Source organism: Cebus imitator, unplaced genomic scaffold, assembly GCF_001604975.1.
Source record: "Cebus imitator isolate Cc_AM_T3 unplaced genomic scaffold, Cebus_imitator-1.0 Scaffold316, whole genome shotgun sequence".
NCBI classification, from domain to species: domain Eukaryota; kingdom Metazoa; phylum Chordata; class Mammalia; order Primates; family Cebidae; genus Cebus; species Cebus imitator.
This window is the reverse complement of record NW_016107631.1, coordinates 314425-325769: the sequence shown is the minus strand read 5'-3', so window position 1 is coordinate 325769 and position 11345 is coordinate 314425. Positions and strand designations below refer to the sequence as shown.

Below are 11345 nucleotides of genomic sequence, written 5' to 3'. Positions count from 1 at the left end.
AAAAAAAAAAAAAAAAAAAAGTTGGACATTCAGGTTGTATTCAGTGCTATATGCAGGTATATGTGAATGAGTTTCTGTAGGTTACATTTATAGAAGTAGAATTGCTGGATCAAAGAATATAGACATTTGAAATTGTTAAACATGAATACGGTGTTACACTGCCCTCCAGAAGAATACCATGTTCATGTTTACAATTTGCTGGTGGATCCAGTGCACTCTGGGCCCTTCCTTCTAGGTTGCGCTCCAGGACCTGCAGACTAACTCCAAGATTGGAGCACTCCTGCCTTACTTTGTGTATGTGGTCAGTGGGGTAAGTGACCGGCCTGAGACAGGGAGAATGTTTTGTAAGGTAGACATGACCCAGCAGTGTGTAGGGCTCATGGCAGGTGCTGTCAGAATGGTGGGCTCCTGCCTGTCCCCTCATGTCCCCCTAAGCTACCCTCATCTCCCAACAGGTGAAATCTGTAAGCCATGACCTGGGGCAACTGCACCGGCTGCTGCAGGTGGCACGGAGCCTGTTTCGGAATCCACACCTGTGCTTGGCGCCCTATGTCCGCTGTCTGGTGGGCAGTGTCCTCTACTGTGTCCTGGAGCCACTGGCTGCCTCCATCAACCCCCTGAATGACCACTGGATTCTGCGGGATGCAGCTGCCCTCCTGCTCAGCCACATCTTCTGGTAGCCACTGGGCCTAGAGCTGAGCAAAGGGTGGGATTGCTGCAGAGCCAAGTGGGTTGGGGAAGGGAATGGGGGGAGCTTCTGGCTTTGAGGGTCTATGAGAGGATGGGGAACCCTTTCCTTGGGGCATCCTAGCTGGTGTGCTGTGGCATAGTGGGATTCTGCAAATGGATTATAAATACGTAAAGGTATTGATTCTTCAGCCCTCAGGTCCTAGGCCAGTCATACCAGCAGCCTTGTTCACTTAACCCCAGCATGCTACAGTGTGCTGTATAGATGCTATTTTCTTTTGTCTTTGTGTTGTCTTGTGTCCAATTGGGTGGCACCATGCCTCATTTCCCTCCCTAACTGAATGTTACTCATGACAGGACTCATGGGGACCATGTCAGTGGCCTCTATCAGCACATCCTGCTATCCCTGCAGAAGATCCTGGCAGATCCTGTGCGGCCGCTCTGCTCTCACTATGGGGCCGTTGTGGGGCTGCATGCTCTTGGCTGGAAGGTGAGGACCCGTGCCTTTCCCACAGAGCCATAAGAACTCCCATTTGTGTTAGAAAAATAGTATTTGTGTGTCTATCATAAAAATGGTATGTGCTTGTTACTGCCATGTATTGAGTTCTTGCCTCAGGCCAGGCTCAGTGATAGCTTGACTTTCCGTATGTAAATGTCTCATCCTTTCAAAAGTCCTGTATGGCAGATACTGACGTACACCCAGTTTTATAAATTCCTGCCCGTTCTATATTATCACATTAAGAAATACCTTTGGGCCGGGTGCGGTGGCTCAAGCCTGTAATCCCAGCACTTTGGGAGGCCGAGGCAGGTGGATCACAAGGTCAAGAGATCGAGACCATCCTGGTCAACATGGTGAAACCCTGTCTCTACTAAAAATACAAAAATTAGCTGGGCGTGGTGGCGCATGCCTATAATCCCAGCTACTCAGGAGGCTGAGGCAGGAGAATCGCTTGAACTTGGGAGGCGGAGGTGGCAGGGAGCGAAGATTGTACCACTGCACTCCAGCCTGGGCGACAAAGCAAGATTCCGTCTCAAAAAAAAAGAAAAAAGAAATACCTTCGACCAGACATGGTGGCTCACACCTTTGAGCCAGCACTTTGAGAGGCGGAAGCAGTTGAATCATGACAGGAGATTGAGACCATCCTGGCTAACACACTGAAAACTCGTCTCTACTAAAAATATAAAACAGCCAGGTGTGCTGGTTCGCACCTGTAGTGTCAGCTACTAGGCAGGCTGAGGCAGGAGAATCCTTTGAACCTGGGAGGTGGAGGTTGCAGTGAGCCGAGATCAGGCTACTGCACTCCAGCTTGGGCAACAGAGCAAGACTCCATCTCAGAAAAAAAAATCTTCAATTCCTGATGTATTGAGCATTTTCTAGTTTTATTTTATTTTATTTTATTTTTTGACATGGAATCTCGCACTGTCACCCAGGCTGTAGCACAGTGGTGCGTCCGCCTCCTGGGTTCAAGCAATTCTGCTGCCTCAGCCTCCCAAGTAGCTGGGACTACAGGCATGCGCCACCGTGCCCAGCTAATTTTTTTTTGTATTTTTAGTAGAGACGGGGTTTCACCATGTTGGCCAGGATGGTCTCGATTTCCTGACCTTGTGATCTGCCCACCTTGGCTTCCTAAAGTGCTGGGATTATAGGCATGAGCCATTGTGCTGGTCTGTATTTTACACATGAATAGATACTGAATTTTGTCATACCTTTTTAGCATCTATAGAAATTATCAAACAATTATGTGCTTTAAAAGTTAGGTGTTGCCGGTGGCAGTGGCTCACGCCTGTAATCCCAGCACTTATGGAGGCTGAGGTGGGTAGATCACCTGAAGTCAGGAGTTTGAGACCAACCTGGCCAACATGCTGTCTCTAATAAATACAGAATACAAAAATTAGCCGGGCATGGTGGTGCATGCCTATAATCCCAGCTCCTCTGGAGGCTGAGGCATGTGAGTCACTAGAATCTGGGAGGGGTAGGTAGCAATGAACCGAGATTGTGCCATCGCACTCCAGCCTGGGCAAGAGTCAGACTCTGTCTCAAAAAGAAATAAAGAAGAAAAAAAAATTATCTCACCTGGTGCAGTAGCTCATGCCTGTAGTGTTTTGGGAAGCTGAGGTGGGAGGATCACTTGCGCTGAGCAGTTCAAGACTAATTTCAGCAACATAGTGAGATCTCATCTCTACAAAAAAATTTTAAAAATTAGCAAAGCGCGACTGGCATGCAGATTCAGTCCCAGCTACTTGGGATGCTGGGAGGATTGCTTGATCCTGGGAGGTTAAGGCTGCAAAGAGCCAGATTCCTGCACTCCATTGTGGGTGACAGCATGAGACTGTCTCAAAAAAAAAAAAAAGAAACCAATCTGTTCCTAAATTCTTGCTGTCCTTCGATGCTGTTGTAATGGTGTCTTTATGGCGTTTCTGTCACCCAGGCTGGAGTGCAGTGGTGCGATCTCGGCTCACTGCAACCTCTGCCTCCTGGGTTCAAGCGATTCTCCTGCCTCAGCCTCCCGAGTAGCTGGAACTACAGGCGTGTGCCACCAATGCCTGGCTAATTTTTTGTATTTTTAGTAGACGGGGTTTCACCATGTTATCCAGGATAGTTTCGATCTCCTGACCTCGTGATCTGCCCATCTTGGCCTCCCAAAGTGCTGCGATTACAGGCATGAGCCACCGTACCCCGCTATGGTGTTAGTTTCTTGCTCGTGTATACAGATGGAATTCATTTTCGCATTTGTATCTTCCTAAACTATCCAGTTACTTTGCTAAGTACTGGGGATACATACAGGGTATAAAGACAGATAATAGTGACCCCACTATCACTGTTACATGGGTGAAGGGCTAAGAGGGCATATGTAATGCCTATTGTTAACAGAAATTTACAGTGCAAACTGCCACCCTATACAATAAGCAGGAAAAGTACTGTCCAGCTACTTTCTTAAACTATTATTTCTAATTGTACATTCTTTGGGGATTTTAATATAGATGATCATATCATATGCAAATAATGACGGCTTTATTTTCCTTTTTTTAAGAGGCAGGGTCTCACTTTGTTGCCCAGGCTGGAGTAAGGCATGATCATAGCTCACTGCAGCTTGACCTCCTGGGTTCCACCTGGGTAGCTGGGACTATAGGCATGTGTCACTATGCCTGGCTAATTAAAAACAAGCACAGTGGCTCACGCCTGTAATCCCAACACTTTGGGAGGCCAAGACAGGTGGATCACCTGAGATTGGGTGCTAGAGAAACATGGAGAAACTCTTTCTCTACTAAAAATACAGAATTAGCTAGGTGTGGTGGCACATGTGTATAATCGCAGCTACTCCAGAGGCTGAGGCAGGAGAATCACCTGAGCCTGGGAGGCAGAGGTTGCAGTGAGCCAAGATTGTGCCATTGTGCTCCAGCCTGGGCAATGAGAGCGAAACTGTGTCTCAAAAAAAAAAAAAAAAAAAAATTATAGAGACAGGGTCTCACTGTGTTGTCCAGGCTGTTATCAAACTCCTGGCTTCAAGTGATCCTCCAGTGGGCCTCCCAAAATGCTAAGATTATAGGCATTGAGCCCAAGAGTTTTAGACCAACCTGGGCAACATGGCAAAACCCTGTCTCCACAAAAAAGAAAAAAATTAGTGGGGTGTGGTGGCTCATACCTGTAGTCCCAGCTACTTGGGAGGCTGAGGTGGGAGGATTGCTTGAGCCCAGGTGGTTGAGGCTGCAGTGAGTCATGATCGTTGCACTAACTCCAGCCTGAGCAACAGAGCTAGACCCTGTCTCAAGAAAAAAAAAAAAAAAAGCAAAAAATCAAAACCACAAAAACATACCACTTTTGGGTTTGCTCAATTTTAGTAAGGTTTATCTATTCATGAGTGAAGTTAAACATATTTCCTCTCATGTACTCTCCTTGTCTGGTTTTAGAATCAGGGTTATACTGGCCCTAGAGAATGAGGTGGGAAGTATTTCTTTTTTACATTTACTTTTATAGGATTTAGGTCGTAGAGACGGGGTTTCTCCGTGTTGGCCAGGTTGGTCTCGAACTTCTGATTTTGTAATCTGCCTGCCTTGGCCTCCCAAAGTGCTGGGATTACAGGTGTGAGTCACTGCACACGGTCTGTACTTTTATTCCCAACGCTTAGCTTAGGTACACAGTAGGTTCCAAATAAATGTATGGCTGAATATGCCAATCAGGGAATTTAGGAGGATTGCGCCTTGTCTAGGATCAGAAATAAAGGTAGGTCTTTCATGGGAAAAGGTCCTTGAGAGGAAATAATAACGAAGAGACGCTAACTGCATTCCTTCTCTTCCTTCCAGGCAGTTGAACGAGTCCTGTATCCACACCTGTCCACTTATTGGACAAACTTGCAGGCTGTGCTGGATGATTATTCAGTATCTAATGCCCAGGTCAAAGCAGATGGGCACAAAGTCTATGGAGCCATTCTGGTGAGTGCCATCCCCATCCAGCCTCCCTTCCTTGCATGAGCTTAGCAGCCAAGCAGGCTTACTTTGGAGTACTTGATGGTCCCAGGTTCCTCGAAGTTCTTGCCTGTCTTAGTCCCTGACTCTTACAGGTGGCTGTAGAGCGACTGCTGAAGATGAAGGCCCAGGCAGCAGAGCCCAACAGGGGTGGCCCAGGTGGCAGGGGGTGCCGGCACCTGGACGACCTGCCTTGGGACAGCCTTCTCTTGCAAGAGCCTTCTTCCGGGAGCGGTACAGAGCCCAGCTTTGGGTCCGGTCTCCCGTTGCCGCCAGGGGGCGCGGGGCCGGAGGATCTTTCTCCTTCGGTGACCCTGGCGGACATCTACCGGGAGCTCTACGCCTTCTTCGGTGACAGCTTGGCCACACGCTTCGGTACAGGCCAGCCTGCACCCACGGCTCCGCGGCCGCCCGGGGACAAGAAGGAGCCGGCGGCCGCCCCGGACTCAGTGCGGAAGATGCCGCAGCTGACGGCGAGCGCCATGGTCAGCCCGCAGGGCGATGAGAGCCCTCGGGGCAGCAGCGGCGTCGGCCCCGCGTCGGCCTCTGGGCCCGCCGCCTCTGAGAGCAGGCCCCTACCACGCGTGCACAGGGCGCGCGGAGCGCCCCGGCAACAGGGGCCCGGGGCCGGCACCCGCGACGTCTTCCAGAAGAGCCGGTTCGCCCCGCGCGGCGCCCCCCACTTTCGTTTTATCATCGCCGGGCGGCAGGCTGGGAGGCGCTGCCGCGGGCGCCTTTTCCAGACTGCCTTCCCCGCGCCATACGGGCCTAGCCCGGCCTCCCGCTACGTGCAGAAACTGCCCATGATCGGCCGCACCAGCCGCCCCGCCCGCCGCTGGGCGCTCTCGGACTACTCGCTGTACTTGCCGCTCTGAGGTGGTTGCCGCCTACGTTTTTGTAAATAAATCCCGCCTCCGGAAGTGATGTTTCCGCTCTCGTGGGTTTCGCCGGATGAGGCGGGGTTTGGGCGAGTTGCTGCGGCAGCGTCGCTTCCTAGCAGTCGGGGCGCCATGGGGCTGCCCTGGCTGCAGCGCTTCGAGCTCGTGCTCTTTGCCGCCGCCTTCCTTTGCGGGGCCGTGGCGGCCGCGGCGCTGACTCGGACCCAGGTGCGGCTGTGGGGCGGGGCAGGTAGGCGGGGAAGCTGACCAGTCCTGACATGGCGAGGCCACTGTCGCTTTCCGATCCGGCTTGCTGTTGCTCCGAGCCGGTGGATCTAGTGAGGCCCGGCTGGCGCCGGCCTGTGGCTAAAATGCAGCGACGCGAATCGCGCTTTGTGGCTCCTTCTGGCCAGGTCATACTTCGAAGTTGTTCCCTTGCCAAAGGGACGAGTCAGTAGCGTCTTACAGAACTAGACGGAATCGGGCTTGGTGGCTCCTGCTGCACCACCCTGCTCTGGTTCTGAAACAAGTCGGTGCAGGCTCTACGTCCATCCGTTAAATCAGAAACCATTTGTGCTGAGCTTTGTCGAGAAATAAAGCATAGTGTGGTGGAGATGATCAGGCTACCACATGATTGCAGCACAATGTATTAAATGACAAAATAGAGATGTAGAAAACGCTGACGTAAAGGTAGAAACCAATAATTTATATCGTTTACCCCAGCCAGGTAATCTTGTTAGTAAACATGGGTTCATTTAATTCCCATAACGTAGGCACTAGCGTGCCTATTTTACACCATTAGAAAACCTCAGAGATCTGCCGGGTGCGGTGGCTCACACTGTTGATCCCAGCACTTTGGGAGGCCTAGGCGGGCGGATCACTTGAGGTCAGGAGTTTGAGACCAGCCTGGCCAACGTGGTGAAACCTTGTCTTTACTAAAAATACAAAAATTAGCTGGGCGTGGTGTGGGCGCCTGTAATCCCAGCTACTCAGGAGGCTGAGGCAGGAAAATTGCTTGAACCCAGGAGGTGGAGGTTGCAGTGTGCTAAGATCGTGCCATTGCACTCCAGCCTGGGCACAAGAGCAAAACTCCATTTCAGAAAAAAAACAAAGAAAGAATACCTCAGAGATACTTATTTGTTGAAGAATATACAAGGCCTGGGATAACTCTAAGGTTTCTTCTACACAGAGCCCAGAACTTGTGAGGCTTCTCTGAAGCTCATTGTATTCTACAATCGTTGTGTATTTTCTGATCCTTGGGCCACTGCAGGTTTGATTACCCAGCAGGCCCTCTCCATCAATATCCTTGTCCCAGAAACAGGAATTGACAGTGCACAAATAACTTCCTGGAATAGTCCTGGACTAGGTTATCACTAACACCTACCAAGGGACTGCGTCCAGAGGCATTAACCTGAAATCTAGGACTCAGCAGCTTCTCTCCGCAGGGTTCCTTCAGTGGTAGATGTCCCCTGTACGGTGTGGCTATCCTGAATGGCTCCTCCCTGGCCTTATCCCGTCCCTCGGCCCCATCCCTCTGCTACTTTGTAGCTGGGGCCTCTGGCCTCTTGGCCCTCTACTGCCTCCTGCTTCTGCTCTTCTGGGTCTACAGCAGCTGCATCGAGGACTCCCACAGGTGATTGCTCAACCCTGAGGGCCAGGGGCTGAGGTAGGATGAGTCTCCCCTCAACCCCAAGGCTTGTTCTCTTCCTCTCAGAGGTCCTATAGGGCTGCGCATTGCACTGGCCATCTCAGCAATAGCCATCTTCCTGGTCTTGGTGTCTGCCTGTATCCTTCGATTTGGCACCAGGTCTTTCTGCAACTCCATCATCTCCCTGAACACTACAATTAGGTAATGGGAGAGGGAGGGAATCCTGGCTGGGGCTGTCTATCTTCCCTCTCATGGGGGTCTTGTAATTTCCCCTTTTATCCCCATCAGTTGCTCTCAACTCACAGGGCATTGGGCACGGGTGTGCCTCAAATATAAACTTATCACCCTTTCTCACAACTGTCTCTTCGACCTCACAGCTGTTCTGAAGCCCAGAAAATTCCATGGACACCCCCTGGAACTGCTGTGCAGTTTTACTTCAACCTACACAATGCTGAAGTGAGACCCAGGGATACACAGAAAGATTCACATAAGTATCTGTAGCTGTGTGGGTGCTCACCAGTATATAATGAGCTTGTTGGCCCACCAGTGAGAGAAGCTGAGGGGCTTGTCAACCTAAAATTCAGCAGTTAAGAGTGGTGTGTGGGTGGGAAGGGCTGGATTTGAAATGGTCCCACTCCTCACACCCCTTTCCCTGTCTCCCACAGACCTCTTCTTGGGTGAATTTGATATTGTGGTGTGTGGTCTTGGTGCTCCAGGTCGTGCAGTGGAAGTCTGAAGCCACCCCATGCCGGCCTCTGGAGAGGGGTGACCCTGAGTGGAGTTCTGAGACAAATGCTCTCATTGGGCCACGCCCTTCCCATTTCTGAAGAATAACCAGAGTGCTTCCTGCAGCCAAACACTCCATGCCCAAGTGCCTGCAGTCCTCTTGCCCCCACGAAGCCCTGTTTATGCTGGGAGCCTTAGTTTTCCCTTCAGGAGGGAAATGTAATGACAGGCCCCCCTCCACCTCTTCCTACAGCTGTTTTTGTACCAAAATATATTACTATCTTCATCTTAGGAGTGAGTTTTTGATGTTAAAGCACAAGTAGATGGGAGGAAGGAGTGAAGGCTCAACAGACATGGATTGAAACTTAGAGGTACTGTCCAGCAGCTGCCCTAGGGATGACTGCTCCTTTATTTGTTAATGAATCTTGGGCCCTCCTTGCGAGACCCTGGTTGTTACTCCATCTCTAAGGTTGTCTTTTTTTTTTTTTTTTTGGAAATAGAGACAAGGTCTTGCTATGTTGCCCAGGCTGTTCTCAACCTGGGCTCAAGCAGTCCTCCTGCCTCAGCCTCCCAAAGTACTACGATTACAATAGGTGTGAACACACCTGGCTCTCCAAGGTTCCGTTTTTTTGCCTCTCTTGGAGAGGTGAGTGAATCGAGGTTGTTTCTTCACAGGCTCCGGTAGGCACCCACAGTATTGTCAAAGAGCTTTGTGTTAGGGAAGCGTCCAGCTTTGTCCAAGAGGAAATAGAAGCGCCGGCCTTTGACTTTCAGAGGTAGCATGGCAGGAACTTCATCCCGGTGGGCCATGCAGGATACCTGGTTCAAAGGAACTGTGAAATTGGCCCACAAGCCAAAGGGGGCATGAGTGGTGAGGGTCACCTGCTGCCCTCCAGCTCGAAGCACCACTGAGCGCACAGACCGGAGAGAGAAGAGAAGACCAGCACCAAGTACCAGGGCTCCTGCAGGAAGAGCAGGGATTGGGGTGAGGCGTTTTCACTGGACAACTAAGTACCCACCTTCCTAGTCTCCTCTAAGAAATTTGGGGGGGGTGAAAGTAATATTTACTGAGCTCCTCTTATGCCCTAGAATCCTGATATTCCTCCCTACAGCCTTAATAGATGTCAGTTTCCATTTTAAAGGGAAGACAAAGATTCCCGAGTTGTTTTTGTTTTTTGAGATGGACTCTCAGTGTCTCCTAGGATGCAGTGCAGTGGCACGATCTCGGCTCACTGCAACTTCCGCCTCCCAGATTCAAGCGATTCTTCTGCCTCAGCCTCCCGAATAGCTGGCACTACGGGTGCACACGTCCGGCCAATTTTTTTTTTTTTTGTATTTTTAGTAGAGAAGTGGTTTCACGATATTGGCCAGGCTGGTCTTGAACTCCTGACCTCGTGATCCTCCAGCCTTGGCCTCCCAAAGTGTCGGGATTACGATTGTGAGCCACCGCGCCCGGCCGGGTCCACAGCTTTAAGGACCTTGCTCAAGGTTGCAGAGTGAAGGGCAGACCTCAGCCTAGACTATGACTGGGCACGGTGCTCAGAGACATCAGTGTTTCGCATTTCTATGGGGCAAGCCCACCCGCCACTCTTGCTCATCTGGGATAAAGGCCTCTGATACTCCCTGCCTGCGTATGGAGGGTCCTGTTCTGCCACCCCATGTTGAAATAGTAGGAAGGCAGCCCCCGTCTTACCGATGGTGCCGCAGCCGACTGCCAGACCGTAGCGCCAAAGCGCAGAGCGCAGGTCGCGGCCATGGTTTGGGACCTCCTCATCCTGAGGCTGCACCGAGACATGGGGCCGGGACACGGTTGCCACAGCCAGGGAGGCCCAGAAGACGCCCTGGCCCGCGCAGAACAGCCCAAGGATGGTAAAGAAGCGGCCCCGTTCGTGCTCAAAGAGCAGCACATCCCGTTGCAAGGTCGCGACTTGCAGGAGCCGGCGCGTGGGCAGTGTCCGCAACGCCGCTAGCAGCCCCGTGAGCCACCGCCTCCTAAGTGCCGCCATGACTATCCAACTTCCGGGGCGGGACTTCCTGCCGCGGAGCCACCTCCCCTCTTCCGGGACGCCCTCCCCGCCTCCCCTCTTCCCTGGCTACAGGGCCCGCCCTCCCGCTCAGGGCTGGGAGGAGAAAACGGATCCAGCACGCAGAACACAAAATACAACATCACTGTTTATCTTAAAAAGTAAGGAGGTCCTGGGGTTAAGTACACAAAGCACCTAAGTCCTTCGGGTAGTTTAGTGTCAGTTCTACAAAGTAAGCTTTGGCTTCCTGGCACCAATGAGGCTCAATCTTCTGAAGTCTTCGAGAAGGCAGGTGAGAAGGATCCAGCAGCCCTCCCTCCTCGGTCACAGTCACAGGGCAGCCTTGGGCCAGACAGGAGGAGATGACAGATGACAACCAGATAGTAATATCCAACGGCTATTTACAGAGGGGCTGCTTCTGGGGCATGACTACCATCACTTCATGAATGCCACTTCTGGGATCTCGCCCTTGGCCTGGAGAAAAATGAAAGGTCAGTAGAGGCAGGCCTACCCTCCCCACTTAGCAACCCCAGCTAACCTGACCTCCTGAAGGCGAGGAGATCCTAGTGTTTTTGCCACTGTATTTCCAGACCTTACCTTGAGATGAGTGAAGGCCTGGGCAGATCTGGTGTAGTCCCAGTTGTTGTCCTGAAGGCACCTGGAGTAGGGAGAACAGGCAGCTCCATAAGAACTCTGACCCCGGCCAGGAGCAGTGGCTCACGCCTGTAATCCCAGCACTTTGGGAGGCTGAGATGTGTGGATCACTTGAGGCCAGGAGTTTGAGACCAGCTTGGCCAACATGGTGAAACCCCATCGCTTTAAAAAAAAAAAAAAAAAAAAAAATGCCGGGCGCGGTGGCTCATGCCTGTAATCCCAGCACTTTGGGAGGCCGAGCGGGTGGATCACAAGGTCAAGAGA

At 51.5% G+C, this 11345-nt stretch overlaps 4 protein-coding genes across 5 annotated transcripts in view; 2 read left to right on the top strand and 2 right to left on the bottom strand.

Moving 5' to 3' along the window:
* Positions 1-6071, top strand: part of TAF6L (TATA-box binding protein associated factor 6 like) — a 23484-nt gene extending 17413 nt beyond the window's left edge. For both annotated transcript variants that reach the window (XM_017503812.2, XM_017503811.2), the window contains exons 7-11: positions 236-310; positions 456-676; positions 1045-1177; positions 4990-5118; positions 5247-6071. In XM_017503812.2, the coding sequence (XP_017359301.1) occupies positions 236-310; positions 456-676; positions 1045-1177; positions 4990-5118; positions 5247-6026 (1338 nt within the window). In that variant the 3' untranslated portion in view covers positions 6027-6071. The remainder of the gene's footprint in view (positions 1-235; positions 311-455; positions 677-1044; positions 1178-4989; positions 5119-5246) is intronic.
* Positions 6061-8694, top strand: TMEM179B (transmembrane protein 179B). Its single transcript, XM_017503816.2, has 5 exons — positions 6061-6257; positions 7475-7662; positions 7744-7878; positions 8055-8133; positions 8343-8694. The coding sequence occupies exons 1-5, from the start codon at positions 6075-6077 to the stop codon at positions 8502-8504; spliced, it is 747 nt and encodes a 248-aa protein (XP_017359305.2). The 5' UTR covers positions 6061-6074; the 3' UTR covers positions 8505-8694.
* An 81-nt stretch (positions 8695-8775) lies between these two features.
* TMEM223 (transmembrane protein 223) lies at positions 8776-10437 on the bottom strand. The gene is made up of 2 exons (XM_017503817.2): positions 10097-10437; positions 8776-9365 (listed from the first exon to the last, which is right to left on the bottom strand). The coding sequence occupies exons 1-2, from the start codon at positions 10407-10409 to the stop codon at positions 9073-9075; spliced, it is 606 nt and encodes a 201-aa protein (XP_017359306.1). The 5' UTR covers positions 10410-10437; the 3' UTR covers positions 8776-9072.
* Positions 10438-10557: 120 nt separating this feature from the next.
* Positions 10558-11345, bottom strand: part of NXF1 (nuclear RNA export factor 1) — a 15325-nt gene continuing 14537 nt past the window's right edge. The window contains exons 20-21 of the mRNA XM_017503813.2: positions 11025-11085; positions 10558-10901 (exon numbers count right to left, since the gene is read on the bottom strand). Of these exons, the coding sequence (XP_017359302.1) occupies positions 10863-10901; positions 11025-11085 (100 nt within the window). The 3' untranslated portion in view covers positions 10558-10862. The remainder of the gene's footprint in view (positions 10902-11024; positions 11086-11345) is intronic.